General features: G+C 31.0%; 5 protein-coding genes across 7 annotated transcripts in view; 4 read left to right on the top strand and 1 right to left on the bottom strand.

Annotated features, from left to right (window-relative positions):
* The window catches only part of LOC126774025 (ADP-ribosylation factor 1), a 28,621-nt gene extending 25,540 nt beyond the window's left edge, over nucleotides 1-3,081 (bottom strand). Inside the window, exon 1 of the mRNA XM_050495323.1 lies at nucleotides 3,069-3,081. The gene's annotated coding sequence lies outside the window, so the exon portion shown is untranslated. The remainder of the gene's footprint in view (nucleotides 1-3,068) is intronic.
* A 116-nt stretch (nucleotides 3,082-3,197) lies between these two features.
* On the top strand, nucleotides 3,198-4,566 carry LOC126774016 (putative tRNA (cytidine(32)/guanosine(34)-2'-O)-methyltransferase). The gene has a single exon (XM_050495308.1). It carries the CDS (start codon nucleotides 3,445-3,447, stop codon nucleotides 4,321-4,323), a length of 879 nt encoding a protein of 292 aa, XP_050351265.1. The 5' UTR covers nucleotides 3,198-3,444; the 3' UTR covers nucleotides 4,324-4,566.
* A 188-nt stretch (nucleotides 4,567-4,754) lies between these two features.
* On the top strand, nucleotides 4,755-12,550 carry LOC126773994 (uncharacterized). 3 transcript variants are annotated; one of them, XM_050495277.1, is made up of 15 exons: nucleotides 4,755-5,000; nucleotides 6,518-6,659; nucleotides 7,682-7,972; nucleotides 8,109-8,231; nucleotides 8,314-8,462; nucleotides 8,733-8,765; nucleotides 8,843-8,930; nucleotides 9,023-9,175; nucleotides 9,393-9,543; nucleotides 10,020-10,236; nucleotides 10,671-10,730; nucleotides 10,815-10,941; nucleotides 11,512-11,651; nucleotides 11,734-11,846; nucleotides 12,129-12,550. In XM_050495277.1, exons 2-15 carry the CDS (start codon nucleotides 6,566-6,568, stop codon nucleotides 12,238-12,240), a joined length of 1,851 nt encoding a protein of 616 aa, XP_050351234.1. In that variant the 5' UTR covers nucleotides 4,755-5,000; nucleotides 6,518-6,565; the 3' UTR covers nucleotides 12,241-12,550. The 3 variants fall into 3 exon arrangements, with proteins under 3 accessions (XP_050351234.1, XP_050351233.1, XP_050351235.1); XM_050495276.1 differs by lacking the exon at nucleotides 4,755-5,000 and adding an exon at nucleotides 5,726-5,844; XM_050495278.1 differs by lacking the exons at nucleotides 4,755-5,000; nucleotides 6,518-6,659 and adding an exon at nucleotides 7,358-7,474.
* A 396-nt stretch (nucleotides 12,551-12,946) lies between these two features.
* On the top strand, nucleotides 12,947-14,416 carry LOC126774028 (NADH dehydrogenase [ubiquinone] 1 alpha subcomplex subunit 6). Its single transcript, XM_050495326.1, has 3 exons — nucleotides 12,947-13,168; nucleotides 13,454-13,569; nucleotides 14,216-14,416. The coding sequence occupies exons 1-3, from the start codon at nucleotides 13,039-13,041 to the stop codon at nucleotides 14,342-14,344; spliced, it is 375 nt and encodes a 124-aa protein (XP_050351283.1). The 5' UTR covers nucleotides 12,947-13,038; the 3' UTR covers nucleotides 14,345-14,416.
* A 132-nt stretch (nucleotides 14,417-14,548) lies between these two features.
* Nucleotides 14,549-16,006, top strand: LOC126774029 (NADH dehydrogenase [ubiquinone] 1 alpha subcomplex subunit 6-like). The gene is made up of 3 exons (XM_050495327.1): nucleotides 14,549-15,366; nucleotides 15,444-15,559; nucleotides 15,788-16,006. Exons 1-3 carry the CDS (start codon nucleotides 15,237-15,239, stop codon nucleotides 15,914-15,916), a joined length of 375 nt encoding a protein of 124 aa, XP_050351284.1. The 5' UTR covers nucleotides 14,549-15,236; the 3' UTR covers nucleotides 15,917-16,006.
* Nucleotides 16,007-17,469: the final 1,463 nt, after the last annotated feature.

Raw genomic sequence — 17,469 nt, 5'->3', positions numbered from 1 at the left:
GCGTCTGCTTTCTCATATCGCATTGAGACCTCGACACCACATTTTTTTCAATATCTGTTTCCTTACCATGCGGCTTTGTAAGGGCACGAATCTTGGGCTACCTTTCATATTAGGACTAGCCATAGACCAAGTAAGTTATTTATTAAGTTAGTACTTGTTAATAATAATTATTAAAATAGTTAATAATCATTTTTCTTACGCTTGTTATGTCTACACAACCAAGCAAAGACAAAATTGAAATAATTCAACTTTAATTAAAATCATAATAATATTTCATAGGTATGTGTTGTACAATAGAACTGTTGACAAAACTGATCGAAATTGACTAATGCTATCTTTACGTTAAACTATATAGGTTACTAGCTAATCGTCCCGGCATCGTGCTGGTGGATAAGAAGAGAAATGCATTTTGGATAGGATTTGCGTAAAATCCCTTCTCAGTGAGCATCTACTTCGGGGAAAATTTCAAGTCAATCGGGCTGATAGATTTTTTTTATATATAGAATAGGAAGGCGGGCGAGCATATGGGCCACCTGATGGTAAGTGGTCACCAACGCCCATAGACATTGGCATTGTAAGAAATGTTAACCATCGCTTACATCACCAATGCGCCACCAACCTTGGGAGCTAAAATGTTATGTCCCTTGTCCCTGTAATTACACTGGCTCACTCACCCTTCAAACCGAAACACAACAATACCAAGTACTGCTGTTTTGCGGTAGAATATCTGATGAGTGGGTGGTTGACCCAGACGAGCTTGCACAAAGCTCTACCACCAGTAAATAGTTTAGGAGATCTCGTGATGAATGGTTATTCGCTTATACATATATTGATATATCTTTGTAAATGAATTATTTATATTCTGTACTTATAATATTATAAAGAGAAAAGATTTGTTTGTTATTTTAAACTCTGAAACATCAACGCCGATTGTAATAATTATTTCAGCAGTAGAAAGGAGTATGAAAGGCTATATTTTATTTCAGTTATAATAAATCTCACTCACAAACTAAATACTACGCGGGCGAATTAGTAGACATAGCAAGTAGTTAAATAAAATAATTTGGTAAAAGAGAGATATCTTCAATCATTTAATAAATGTAAATTTAAAAAATTAAATATTTTTTTTTGTTATACTTTTATTTTTTAACGTATAAATTACGCTTGTTTTTTATTTCTAGTATATGTATATGTACTGTTGGCATACATTTAAAAAATTAACTGAACATAGTTAATGGATATATTATGAAATGTTAAAAACAACTTATATCAAGTTTTTTTATGAATTAATTATTATCACGTGATGAAAAAAATATATCATAAAATTACCTATTGATTTAATTTAGAGTGATATATTAACAATAGATAGTGACAGCAGCTCAGTGGATGACTCGTCTTCTAACATTTAAATAATGTGAGGTTGTTATTATTCTACCCAATTTATATAATTTTATAGATTGTAAAAATACCTGGCAGCACTGACTAAGACAAGTAACCGTGAAGTCCCTGAATTGATATTTGATACTTTAAATGGTTGGGGACATTCATAGACAGAGAAATAAATTCTCTGTCTCCGGGGACATTAGACAAAGGGGCCATGAAACCGCGATTGAGACAGTGAGAGCTTGTCAATGGGTACGTATAATGTTGCCATAGTAACTGCATTTCCTGTTTTGGGAGATAAATATTTTTTAGAATTTAATTAAAACAAAAAGAAGTTATTAAATTTTACTTTTTAATATTTATTATACATTTTATTAATTAAAATATATTTTTTGTTTTCCAACTACACAAAAAACCTTTGCATTGTTTGTTTTTGCTTCTGTTACCAATATTTATTCAGCATCTTTATATGGTACTGGATTAGCATTCTCCTCAGATGTTCAAATCTAAAACACTCAATAAAATTATTAATAAAGAATGAGAATCAAAGAAGATATGATTCAGAAAACCCGGTTTCACTTTCTAAGCAAAAGCAACAGACAGCTACCTATCGTTGTTACATGTTTTAAACTCTAAATTTAGTTATTCTTTTGTACTATCTGCAAATGGCATTGCGTAAATGAATAGAGAATCCCCAAAGTGCGCAGTCATAATCTGAGGAATTTGATCTTTGTAGTAAATGCGCGCGACACAAGCTAAAAACTTCTTCGTTGTGTTGTGTTTAAAATTATTTTGGTTTGACATGTTATGTGACATTTAGATATTTGGTTTGACATATATGACTTATTCCGTTTTAAACTTAGATTAAGTTCAAAACAATAAAAAACAGTAGAAATTTGTACTAAAACAGAAAACAGGGATGTGTTATTGAAAACAGTAAATCTACTGTGAAAACAGTGATGTTATCAGTGAGGGTATATAGACACTGGGTAAGACATGACTAGCGATTTGACCGCGTCATAATCGAAAATCCATAAACTTATGATAAAAAATAATGACAAGATGTACATAAAAGTTTTAGAAAAAAATTACAACCCTTTTAATTTTACTATAAATAAGAATAAAACTAAACAATTTAATGCAAACTTTATTAAGCCCTATGACTGTGGAATAGAGTAACTTGAAAAGAAAAAATCTATGAAATTGAAAATAAAAAGATCACTTAAAAGTTGAGCCTATATTAATACTGTATGTTTATGACTTATGTATTGTCTCTGTGACTGAAGTTTAAAGAACGTACGTACCTGATGAATGAGTACGTACATACCAATAATATGATTATAATAACCGAATGAACAATGAAAACGAATGAATATTCTAATTTTTATTTTATAATTCTTATCTCTAATCTTATATGTGCTGTGAATCAGTGTTACCAGTAAAAATTATTAAATTTCCCCACAGAGGACATCTAATGCATTTTAGCGGTATATATACTAATAATTTTAATTCTATCATATTATTATTATTTAAGTTAATTTTATTACGATATATTCAAAATAATGCATTGTCGTATTATGTTATTGTTTTTTATCGTTTCACTCATTTTTGAATAAATTTATTTAATATAAAGACGCAGTTTTTACTGTTTTATTATATTTACAGATAATAAAAATGTTTACTTTATTTTTTTTCGAGTTTTTAATATAGGTACAACTTTTTTGGAGATTTTTTTAATGAGCTTAGGAGGAATGGAGGAAAATGCTAGTAAGCATCTTGCAGCATTACGTATGACATTTGTAAAAAAGTCATAAGGTAATAAATATATCAGGAAAATACGATTAATATTTTAAATAAACTAAATTTCATAAAATTAGACAAATGGATATAGCTTTAACACCTGTATAATTGTAATAGCTATATAAAAGTGCATTTTTTTTATTTGAAGTTGGAAGGCTTAATTATACGATATAACCTAACTTTTTTTTAGAAAAAAAAAAAAATTATATATATATGTGTTCATAAAATATAAGTGTACTTTTAGCAAGCAAAAACTTAAACATGGGAAAAACATCTAAAGATAAAAGGGATATATACTATAGATTAGCAAAAGAAGAAGGATGGAGAGCAAGAAGTGCATTTAAATTATTACAAATTAATGAAGAGTATAATATTTTTGACGGTGTATTGCGAGCCGTTGATTTATGTGCTGCTCCCGGTAGTTGGAGTCAGGTATTAACAAAAAAGTTACATCAAAACACAGAAAACGAAGATGACGTGAAGATAGTTGCGGTAGATTTGCAAGCTATGGCATCACTCCCTGGAGTTAAACAAATTCAAGGAGATATTACAAAGATTTCAACAGCAAATGAGATAATTAAGGAATTTGAAGGCCTAAAAGCGGATTTAGTTGTATGTGACGGAGCACCAGATGTAACAGGATTACATGATATTGATGAATATGTTCAATCACAACTTCTACTTGCTGCATTAAATATAACCACACATGTGCTTAAAACTGGTGGAATTTTTGTTGCTAAAATATTCAGGGGCAAAGATGTAACTTTATTGTATTCACAGTTGAAGCTTTTTTTTGAGTTTGTAACAGTTTCAAAGCCGAGAAGTTCAAGAAATTCCAGTATTGAGGCTTTTGTTATATGTCAGAACTATAACCCACCCCCTGATTATATTCCTACTATGGTTAATCCATTACTTGATCATAAATATTGTGATTTCAACGAGTTTACAGGCCCTAATAGATTCATAGTACCGTTTAATGCTTGTGGTGACCTCAGTGCTTATGATTCTGATACATCATATCCTTTGTTATTAGAAGGACAAGCTTCTTATGAATATAAGGAACCTGTCCAAGGACCTATAGACCCTCCATATAAGGAGATATTAGAAAAAAATAAATCAATGCAAACAAATAACTTATAAGCCAATATTAATACAATTCTGACATATACAAAAGCCAATCCACTCAAAATAATACAGAGGTTTTTCTATCATTCATGAAAGTAAAGCCTGCAGCCTTGCAACTACTTACATAGGGTTAATTTTTATCTCATTGACCTAATGTAAATAATAAATAAAATTTCTTAATACTGTACCCGCACCCCCTCTCATTGATGTCTGTACATTCGCTTATGGATATTACACGCAATTTTGTTGAGAGCCTAACACATCTTTTATTTTCTACACCTTCGAAACTCATCATCATCTTTCATCCATCATATATTTTATTTATTTAATTATTTATTAATTCTTAAACATCTGCAATATTAAATGTTTAGTCTTATCAATATCTCTCACTGCCACGCTCATTTCGTAACAGCCTGTGAATGTCCCACTGCTGGGCTAAAGAGAAGGTTTGGAGCGTATACCACCACGCAGCTCCAGTGCGGGTTGGTGGAATACACATGTGGCAGAAATTCAGTGAAATTCGACACATGCAGGTTTCCTCACGATTCCTTCGTAAAGCACGAGGTGAATTATAATCACAAATTAAGCACATGAAAATTCAGTGGTGCTTGCCCGGGTTTGAATCCACGATCATCGGTTAAGATTCACGCGTTCTTACAACTGGCCCATCTCGGCTCCTCGGTAGTATAGTGGTAAGTACCTGTCAGGCTCATTTACTAAAACAAATTCAGATAACACAAATTATTTAACAAATATACATCTATACAAACAAAAATGATGCCACTGCACCTGGAACCGAGTTCACGCACCACCAAGGAGATTTGTCAAAATTGTTAATAGAAATTTACTGTGTTAAATTTCTCAAAAAATATTGATATCATAGTAATGATATTTTCTATTGTTTAACCACCTACTTTATTTGCAATGCTGGACACAATAAATTAGTATTTAATTACAAATAAATACTTGCACCCAAAGAAATAATTTATTAAATAGTATAAAGGGCAGTTATGGTTTCATTGCGTGCTTTAATTGCACCTAGTAGGATACAATTAATTATTTTATTATTATATATTGTGTTCATGAATGTATAACCTAATTGTAACCATTTTTGCGAACGAAATAAATGAAAAAAACTATTTAGCTAGTTTGTAATCCTATTAGCTTTAATCGTGAGCGAGCGCTCGGGATCGCATAACGTCATCTATAGCTACGATTCCGAACAGAGTCGTGAGGCATAGGACACAGTACGTTTCGACTCAAAATTTTGGTAGATCGCAGTTAAAATGTTAAAAGTTTCTTATAAGTTTTTGATGCAATGACAAGTCTTTATAAATTAAGTGACTGGCCAATTCAAAAATTTGCTTAAGATAAAAATAAAGACGTCAAAATTAATAAAATGTAATCAGGTTAAATTCAAATTTATTGTATCATTTCAATATTTTTATCAAAATTCTGGTTTATATATAAATTCTTGAGTGTTTTAAAATGGCTACATATAAAATGCCTACTGTGCAACAATTTTTGAAAAAAAAGGTAAACTTTATTTCTTTCGGCAAAAACATAATATGTTTTGTTAATTATATATTAATATTCGCCTAGGATGATAGTAATATTACTGTTACATTAATTGTGACTAAAAAAATATATAAAATTGAAAACTAAGTCATTATAATTCATTAATTAATTTCTTGTTTGAAATAATAATATTTTTGGGGTGGTGAATGATCCCTTTCGAAATTTTATATTTTGATTATATATTACCTCGAACAACTAGTGGCTAGGTCATAAGGTAGTAATCTTGAGATTACTGGGCTTATTAAATCCCGGGTAGCGCCCATTAAAGGTTTTTGGGTTGTGTTAAGAAATACTCAGAACTTCCTGCTCCAAAAGTTGCTGAACTCTTTTTTGATATAACTTTTTAATTATAAAAAGGTGGAAAAGAGTAACTACTGAGTTTCTTGCCTGTTCTTCTCGGAGAATCTATATCTTGAACCATCGATAGCTCTTTATTTAATTCAGTACTATATATGAAGGTAGAAAAGAGCTTTTATGAGCCCACTTGAATAAATAATATTATGAATTGATTTAATTTAATATGAGAATTAAGGAAAGAATATGTTTGAGCACCCAATTATAACGTACGTAAAAATGAACAGAATAAAACATATTTTATAAAATAAATTGACATACATATTCTATTTTCTAGAAAATTTATGATCCAAGGGAACCAGTATGGGTCTACTTAGAAAGAGAAATGAGGGACAATATTGATAAGAAACCATATAATGAAAAAGTCGGCAATTGGCTAAAGTTTCTAAAGGATCTAAGATATTATTATTACTGTGAAGGTACTTATTTATGTATTTTTATCAATATTCGTTTTTAGCATTGCTTATATTTGAATTCACTATATACGTATTAATTATTAAAGAGGTATCCGGTAATTAATTAAAAGGCATTCTGCTTCTACATAACCTAGTGGCTTGCTCAGAATACTATTAAAATTCACATGTTCTAACCTCTAGATAGATATTTAGATAGATATTAGATAGATATTAGAATAGAAGATACTGTCAATAATATTAGAATAGAAGATACTGTCAATAATAGAACCGTTATAGTCCAGAGGTTAGAACATGTGAATTTTAATTGCGGCTTCAAGCCCAGGCAACCGTTGAATGTTCATGTGCTTTATTTGTGTTTATGATTCATGTCGTGCTCGACGGCAAAGGAAAACATTGTGCGGAAATCTGCACGTGTCCGTAAAAAAAAACTTTAAACTTTAAGGAAATTGTGGCAGTGTAGTGTTTATATTGTATCTTTAAAAAACTTTAAGATACTATAATGAACAACTATACTAAATTTTAACACCACTATTAATAAATACAATGCAACTATTCATTTGCAACTTTTAAGTTATTTGTAATTGTTTCTTTGCGCCGAACTCGTGACTAGAATATATAACTGAAATTAAATTACAGATTTAAATAACCACCGACACAAAAAGTGTTTATATTTTATAGCTAAGAACCATTTCGATCACATCACGTTTCAAACATAAAAAACGGCATCTACGTGATGGTTGTCGGTATGTAGGTACTAGGTGTGTCTGAAAACGCGCAAGAGCCAGCAACAACGGATGACGAAAGTTTTAGACAGCTAGGTATATCTGTAAATACGAAAAAATAAGCATTCTTTTTTATATATTTCCGTGGGGTTGAAGTTTACGCTAAACCTGAAATTTATCAAAATCAGTAAGTGGTTTAGCCTTGATAGCGTAACAGACAGACAGAGCTACTTGCACATTTATAATATTAGTATATCTTTATTAAGTAGGTACCTACTTCTAATTTTTTTTTATATTTTTAAGAAAAACGCAAGCTAAATAGATTAAAACGTGAGGTGGGTCCACCTTGGTACTATGAACTTTCAAGCAGTCAAAGAGAGGTTCTCTTCGCTTTAAAAACAAATATCCACCAAGATCTATTAGAAGATTTGCCTATCAGAACTAGAAAATCATTATCCGATTTGGGCGTCACATTAAAAATTCCTAAACCCCTTCTTATGAAAGCGATGACGAATTCTTTTGAGGACCCTGGTGTATTTATTTGGAATCTATATAGCGCATACTACAGACAGCCACCGAGTGAATTACGAGCGGGTATCGATTTATTTTTTATCACACCTATGTATATAAATGAGTACACCTATCACTAAATATTGATCCTAATTTCCTAAGTATTGTGATTACTTTATTATTAGGTACATATTAATAAAATAATAATGTTATATTTCAGAGTACGATATGAATGCAATGATTTTAATGTCGTGCTTAGTATTTATTGACTTAGCTGAATGTATACAGAAACTAGAAAAATTGACATATTGTGCGAAGATACCATCGATCACACAAGAAAAAAGTCAGTTCATTTTGTTCATTCATTTATATTCATAATTATGATATTATTAGCTAATCAATCTTTGTTATGCTTCAATGTGCAGAACCTCTCAGAAACTTCCAACCGAAAGTTCGTTACGGAGAATATCTCCAAAAATGTTACGTCCCATGTTACAGTACACATTCTAAAAGTAATAAATCAAAACATAAACCTCTACCACTGGGATATAAAGTTAGACTTCGTAGTGATGAGGTAATTTAATTAGTAGAATATATTTTATAATTATTAAAAACTACTAAATAACGACGCGGGCTCACCCTCAAAAAAATAATAATAAGAATAATCAAATTTATTAATAAAAGCGTCTCTGGAGTCCAAATTTTGTGATATTCTCTATTTTATATGTATGGATTATTTAATAACATAAGTCAGAGTCACTTATCAGTTACATATTCACTAACAGATACAATGATTAAGTACTTATCTAATTATATAAATATGTATTTGCTACATTTTTTTCAGAGTTACGAAAGACTTTGCAAGAATCATGATTTTGTAAGTACTGCTTTTGAAATATCATAATTTAATTTGATTTTATTATATTTTTATTTAGTATTATATGATTTTTGAAGCTTGAAAAACGTAAAGAGAGAAATAAAAAGGAGAAGCAATTGGAAAGAATTTGTAAATACAAATTTTGGGAGCCTCCTAGTACACTGCGTTAGTAACCTTGTCGTTATTTTATAATTTGCTTTTTATTTTATTTGATGATTATAAATTATAACATTTTAATTAACTGTACCCACCCATAGGTAATACTGATCCTAAAATGGTGGCATACGTAAACAAACTGAAAATGTTTAAAAAGAAAGCGAAACCAAAGTACAAGGCGCCTTATAAAAATGTCCAGTATCTCGTCGGAGGGGTTTCATTTGTAGGCGGACAACCCAGATACTTATTAAACAGTAAGTTATGATTATTTTCGTTTGGTCTTTTGAAAATAAATGCTAATTTTTTAGACAAATAAATAAAGATACACACAGCGTCATTTTACTATGCAATATACATGTTGAAAAGTTTCATTATATATGAGGCTATACGTATTTCTTTAATAAATATCTCTGTAACTTTAAAATATGTACAAAATATTTGCACAGTCTTAAATATATTTTATGAATATAGACGTCGCTCTGCTACCGACCGGTTATATACCTATAAATAATGGAGTTGCCTGCTTCAATGGTGAATTTGTCACTAACATCCATGGTTACTGGAAGTTTCCGAAAGAAGTTAACGAAATATGTGACGCAACTTGTGAATGCGTGTCTCAATGGTATTGTTTTAAGATACTTGTCTAAATAAATAGATTTTGTGTAATGAATCCAGACTAAAGCTTAAAAACTTTTTAGATTTACTTTTTAGTTATATTTTACTATCAAAATTTAAAATTATGCCCCACAGCTGGGCTAAGGTGTTCCGCTTCCTTTGAGGAGAAGGTTTAAAGCTTATACTACAACGCTACTTCACTGCAGGGTGGTGGATACACACATGTTGCAGAGTTTCGATGAAATTACGCACATACAGGTTTCCTCACGATGTTTTCCTTCACTGCAAGATGAATAATAAGCATAAATTAGGCATATGAAAATTCAATGGTGCTTTGGTTTGAGCCTGTGATTATTAGTTAAGATAAACGCGTTCTAACCGATCATCTCGGCTCATTCATTATTATTAAATTATGTACTTAAATGATAATCTAATTAATAATAAGAACTGTTTTGAAAATTGTAGAATTTTTGTTATTTCTAGGGAAGATGTTGTAATGACATACCTTAAACAATCAAAATGTAAATGTGGTCACCTCTACGATTTTTATAATGAAGGAATACCTTCGGAAAAATATTTTTATCCACCGACGAAACATGGACCATATTGGATCGATAATGCTAAAGTTTATCAATTAGATTCTATGGAGGACTTCATAAAAGAAACAGTCAGGGAATCACTAATGTCTGCAGAACCAACGGTATGTTGAAATATCATGTTTCATGCATCGGCACCGTTTCACGATGCGACGTCATATCGTGTTTATGTATAAGAGCCCTTGTATTGTAGAATTTTATTGTATTATATGTATACATTAAAATTATGTAAGTCTATTACGGCATCATCCTTTTGATAAGATTGTGTGGAAGAAATTACTACCCTAATTATAGCTATAAGAGCGCCTCTTGTACTAAACATTATTTAATTCTATGTATTTTTTACTGTTATATTTTATTCTAGTGTACCATAAGGTGTAAATAAATAAATAAATTTATTATTTATGCGATTCATTCTATTTAAGTCTATTAATTGCTATACCTAAAAGTTGTGATTGAATTGAATGTATATATATATCGGACTAACTGTAACTCTAATAGCAACTTTATTTATTTCATTAATTATTGTTTGTGGCAGCCTGAACCTTCAATGCCTACAATATTACCTTCTGGCTTAAAAGAAAAGGATTTACTTGCGGTGAGACTTTTTTCGTCTAGTATTACTAGTATTACTACTTATAAGTACAACAATTAAATTAAATTGTTATTTAAATATTTTTAGGCATTTTTAGCAGAATTGTCGGATACGCCTCTTTTGATTCCTCACTTACCACAAGCAAATCTTTTAAATAATCTTCAGGAGTGGGTCAGGAAAAGAGTAAAAGGTCAACTTACACCGACTGATGATAGTACGTTCAGAAATATAATTAATATATATTAAACAAAGCTTCAAAAATGTGAAAAATTCTACATGTCACTGATAATTGCTAAGTAAAAAGTCTCTTAAGTGATAAGATTTGTTGCCACCACGCTAAACTGCGGGATTGGTGGTTAAATACGTGTGAGAACATCATCATCATCATCACAAGTTTTATGAACATCAATATGGCAATGGATCCAGTGGTGTTTTTTACTAAATTTGCGACTTATTGTGTTAATTTACGTATTATATTTTGTACAGTCTAAGAGTCTAGACTCTAGATCATTTCATTTGCATCTGTTAATCTTATATTTAACTTATATATTAAAATTAAACAGAATTATTAAATTTCGGGTTTTCCTGTAGAATGAAATGTAGTATTGCTTAGGTATCATTATTTTTGAGGCATTTGCACTGATGTGTTTTAGTCAAAATTTAAGTACCTATTTAAGCCGAAATAAATATAGTAATTGTATGATAGATAATCATCCCATGGTAGTCTAGCAATACTGAAGCGTGGCAATTAGCCACGGAAATTAATTTTCTATCTATATTTCAGAACAACTATTATTACAATCGCAACGCAGATGGCTTGATCTCAAGCATATGGATTTCAGAGCTCGTGCATATAGAATACCATTCACACTAAAACAATTAAAACATATGAATTGGTCCCACCGTCATGTAGTGCAAATACTGGTACCTACTATAAATATAATTAAAAATTTAAAATTATTTGTTTTTATATATTATTAACTTTTTAAATCATCTTATGTTTTAGTTCGAAATACTGTTAGATGACTTTGTAACTCGAAACAGATTGTTGCAACTTGACCAGACTAGATTGTGGTGGTCAACCACAAAATACGATGCCTACGCCAGCAAAGCGTTTTTGTAAGTTCGGCATATATCTATGTCACCGTTGGTTATATATCACATATATATGATTGATAAAAAAGTAACTACTAAGTATCTTGCCGGTTATCTTTCGTATGATCACATTCCCAATAGTAGCTTTACATTGAGGACCTCTACAAAAGTGCTCAACTCAAATTTTACTTTAGTAGATTCGAGCAGGTCGATCCTCCTTAAATAAATAGTATCGTTTTTATTTTTATTTCGGATAGTACATGTAAGTTTTATTTTGTTCGTATATAACAAATTTATCTTTTACAGGGATATTTATTTCACTTATATGCCTGGACGCATGAAAGATACATTCCTCATTAATCCATATAGTTCTGAATTAACTCCAAAACACGGAGCGAAGACATGTCCCTTAGACTAAAAATATGTTGTTGTGATTTAATACTTACTCTTTTTTTCTCTTAAGTTTTTTGTTATTTATTGACGTGAACGTTTATTTTCGCGTTTAAGATGTACAAATATCACTTTAACAATATTCTGAACTTGTAAGTTGTTACGACACCAATTAATGGAATGTGAATTTACTATGATTATTTTTTGTAAATGCGTAAAAAAATTAAATTACTCTAACTATACTTTATATTATTGTATTTCATTGGTCATGTGTGGATATTTACATACATAGCCTTGATTAGAACAACGAAACTGTTTAATATCCAAGTAGAGTAGATTGACGTGCTTGAAATATTTTTCCGTAGTTTACAAAATACTAAAATTTTCACATATATTCAAAAAGTTTATAATAAATGATGTTCTAATGTTTTTATTAATAAATAAACAAATATATGGCACATGCTGATTTTTTATTTAACTAAAAAATTAAAAACAAACAACACATGTTGCGTCTCACACTAGAGCCCGTCGATTACGATTCGAACTTGTCAATTTAAACACGCCCCTACTAAAACTAAATTAAAAATTTTGTATTAAGATCCATGCCTTGTAGTTTATATGCAAAAGTAGATATTATGAGGTAAGAAATGTATTTAAAAAAAATAATACCGAGTTGTAAAATATTGTCCCTTGCTACCCTATTTCGTAATAAAAGAAAAGATAGAAAAAGGAAGTGTCAAAGTCAAACGTCAATGTCAAGTTATTTCAAAATAAGCTTTTATATACGTTCTTGCTTCCATTAAATTAGAAAAAAGATATCTACACTATGGCTGCAAAACAAGCCATACGGGTTGGCACCAAAAATGTTAGGCCAGTTCTTTCTTTAAATCAAGCGGAAGCCAGATCACGAGTATTAAGTTTATACAAAGCTTGGTATCGTCAAATCCCTTACATAGGTTTGTAATCTGTTATGTCATCGATTAAAAATTCTTTTGTATTTTGAAATATGCTTTATACGCAATATAATTTATAATTAATTGATTGAATATCAATATACTTTATTGTTATTTATTTTAAAAGCGAAGTATTGGTTGATGATAACATTTTGCATCAGAGATTGATATCTGTTATTTTATAATAGCCAAATCAATTCCTATTCTAAAATGTATAGTTAATTCAAAAAATATTAGAGCGACACTTACCCTATTTTTATATTTATCTTTCTTTTCCCAATTTTACAGTAAAAGATTTTGACATACCAAAATCAGAAGAACAGTGCCGTGCAAAATTAAAGGAATTATTTGTAAAAAACAAAGATATCACTGATGTGAGGGTTATTGATCTGCTGGTTATAAAGGTATTGAACTCATTTTTTTTTTTTTTTATAGAATAGCAAGGTGGACGAGCATATGGGCCACCTGATGGTAAGTGGTCACCAAACGCCCTTAGACATTGGCATTGTAAGAAATGTCAACCATCGCTTATAGCCAATGCGCCATCAACCTTGGGAACTAAGATTTTATGTCCCTTGTGCCTGTAATTACACTGGCGCACTCACCCTTCAAACCGGAACACAACAATATCAAGTATTGCTGTTTTGTGGTAGAATATCTGATGAGTGGGTGGTACCTACCCAGACGGGCTTGCACAAAGCCCTACCACTAGTAATTTCAATCATTTCAATCAAAATTTAATCCACTTAATATTTATACAACATTTTAAGTAAGTTAAAGTTTTAGATTCGCTATTAGGACTGTTAATTCCTATTTTTAGTCTTAAAATTCTAATTCTTAATATTGTAATCTTTCATTGCCTTATTATATTAATTTTCAATCCTTGTTCATTAGTGTGTTTAGTTTTATTTGGCATAAATAACCACCAAATCAAAGTTTCAATTACATTCATTGTTTCTTATCCTTAATTAAATACATTTTTTAAATATTTCTTTAAATTTTTTTTATATTTAAGTAAATTTAATAATTAAGTATGTTATTCAATTACAGGGTCAAATGGAACTTAAAGAAACAGTGAACATCTGGAAACAAAAAGGACATGTTATGACATTCTTTAAACCGACCGAAGAACCAAAACCCAAAGATTTCTTATCAAAATTCTTCTCTGGTCTTGAGTAATTACTGTTTGTTCTAAACAAAAATATAATTATTTGTATAGATAATATGGAATAGAGAAATCAGTTACTATAATGCAGACTTTTATTACCAATTTTTTTAAAATAAATATGTAGATAGACTTACAAATGGGATATCTTACCACCACCACCACACCACATTGCCACTGTAAGAGATATTAACAACTTACATTGTTAACACACTAGTAACTTTAGGAACTAATATTTCATGTCCCTTATGCTTCTAGACTCACCTTGCAAACTAGTGCACTACAATACACCAAGTATCGCTCTCTGGCAGTTGATTTTATGATGAATATCCACTGTAAGACACATGCGCCGTGAGATGAACTTTTTATTGATGTAACTCATGAATAAAAGTTTCAAATTAGTACATGAGTTTGAGGTACCTACCTAGAGCAGCTTGCACAAGGACTAACCACCAAGTGATTAAAATATGTTTTATAAAAATCTCTATTATAGACTCCTATAATGCTTATAATGTCATATATACATGATTGTCTTCCCCTGACTTGTTTTGGCCATTGCAGACATAGCCTTGCTGTCACAAAACCCATCTGCAGGAGATATGAAAGCACACAAGTCAGCTCTTTCTATTCTCAAACTCTTAGAAATTGATGGAGTGAAATTGTAACATGACTAGAGAGAGTTTATCATTTTATTAACTTTTAATAAAAAGTTTAAATTTTTTCTTAATAAACCACTAAGGAGTTTATTATTTTATTAAACATTCACCAAAGAGTACAAACTTTTTTATGACAACTACAATTTAAGTAATATTAATTAATAATTGACTGATAACAGATTTCGCGAAATTGATGTTATTTACTTATACAAATATATTTACTATATACAAACTCTATAAAAATATATAAATGGCTGGCAAAGAAACATTAAAAGCTGGTTTTAAAATCGCTAAGCCTGTTTTGTCAAGAGATCGTCGTGAAGCCCATAGACGTGTTATTAGTTTATATCGAGCTTATTATCGTTATATTCCCTACTTAGGTAAATATTTAACGAGTTATCTATGTACATCTCGTGATACAGAATACTAAAACTTTATATTTTAATGTATTTCTTAGTAAAACAATTTGATATACCAAAGAGTGAAGAAAACTGTCGGAAAAAATTACGAGAATACTTTTATAAGAATGCTTGTATCACCGATTTGAGAATTATTGACATAATGGTCATAAAGGTATCTGATTTTATTATTTATAAAGTATCTGATTTTATTATTTATAACATTTTTAACATAACATAACAGTCATGAACCATGTCATGGCAAAGAGATAACAATGCTATGCCAATGATATCAAATAATATATTGCGTATAAATTATGGTGATTTAGTCTAAATGGTTTTGCTTTATTTAAAATTCTTAGTAAGTAGTAGTGTCGCTGTTTAATTTAATTGTTTTTAATAGGGTTTCATAAATTTGAAAGAGATAACGCATCAATGGCAACAAAAAGGTCACATTATGGCTCACTGGCATCCAACCTACGAACCAAAACCGTGCGACTTCATGGGCAAGTTCTTAGCAAATATGGATTAATATTCGTTTAAAAATTAAATAAGACGTTAAAATTGTAATTTTAAAATATTTATTTCTCATGTTATAAATAAAAAAAATGTTCATTGTAAATATTTATGTAGAATTATTAACTTTATTGTATTAATAATACCAATCCTTATCACTTACATTGTGCGGAAATTATAAATGGCCGGTCATCTTGACGTCAGAATGAGCAGCCATTTTAATTTTTTTTGTTAATGATTTAGGTACTAAATATATAAACAGAGGTACTAAATAGTACGTCATGGTAGCATGCGCAAGCGACCCCGTGGCGTTCCTCCTAAAGACGGAAAGGGTACCGCTGGTTTTTTAGTAGATATTCCGTTATTCGGGACGCACCTGGCGCCTCGGACGAGGCCCGGCGAGCCCCACATAACCCCCACTGTTCCCGTGGGGGAAACGCGTAATTTTTTTTTTTTTTTATAGAATAGGAAGGCGGACGAGCATATGGGCCACCTGATGGTAAGTGGTCACCAACGCTCTTAGACATTGGCATTGTAAGAAATGTCAACCATCGCTTACATATCCAATGCGCCACCAACCTTGGGAACTAAGATTTTATGTCCCTTGTGCCTGTAATTACACTGGCTCACTCACCCTTCAAACCGGAACACAACAATATCAAGTATTGCTGTTTTGCGGTAGAATATCTGATGAGTGGGTGGTACCTACCCAGACGAGCTTGCACAAAGCCCTACCACACAGTAACAAACAGTAATGCGTTCTTCCAGCCTGAAAAAAGGTATTAAGTGATGCTAGGATTTATAAAGTATATTTATTATTAATATATAATTATAAAAAGTAGACCAAAACTTTGGCGTAAATTTATATGTAGTTATGCATTTTCAGACAACATTATCAACAAATGTGTTAAATGTTAATATATGGTTCAGCGGAAACAACACGTGGGTCTTTATCGAGGTTCAAATCCGGGGAAGCATCACTTAGTTTACAATTATAGTTTTAGTGGAAGAAATAGATGTTTGAGATGTGAGGGACCGCGCCGACACACGGCAACAAACATAGTTTCCAATATAGTTTTTATCTTGACATGGACCGCGAAAGACGTACTATTCTATTAAGACAAAAAAACAAAATCAAAGAAAATATTGAGTGAATTTCCTTAATGAACTGTCCTTTCCTTAATGAACTGTGTAGCCATATTGTGTCCACGCCCATAATGAGACGTAAAAAATATAAATTACGCGCGGCCTTAACCCTTAAACATTGCTGCATTGTAGCGCTATGGAAACGGAGCTGCTGCGCGCGGCGACCCCGTCTCCGCGCGCCGCCTTGCGAGCCAATGTTCGAAGGTTTGCCGCGCGTAATGTATACTCAGCTTAACGCTTCCTCAACTATACAATTTCAATACTCTTACGATGTTATAGACTACCCTAGCTTATTATTAATTTAAAATCCGCCTCCGTAGACTTGTACGTCTACGAGCTTTTACTAATCAATTACTATCGTATTTTATCATTTAAAAAGCCATATAAATACAGAAGCAGGGAGTTAATATTGTAATAAAATAA

This window comes from Nymphalis io, chromosome 15 (genome assembly GCF_905147045.1).
Source record: "Nymphalis io chromosome 15, ilAglIoxx1.1, whole genome shotgun sequence".
Lineage (NCBI taxonomy): Eukaryota > Metazoa > Arthropoda > Insecta > Lepidoptera > Nymphalidae > Nymphalis > Nymphalis io.
The sequence above is the reverse complement of the archived record's forward strand: the minus strand, read 5'-3'. Positions and strand labels throughout refer to the sequence as shown.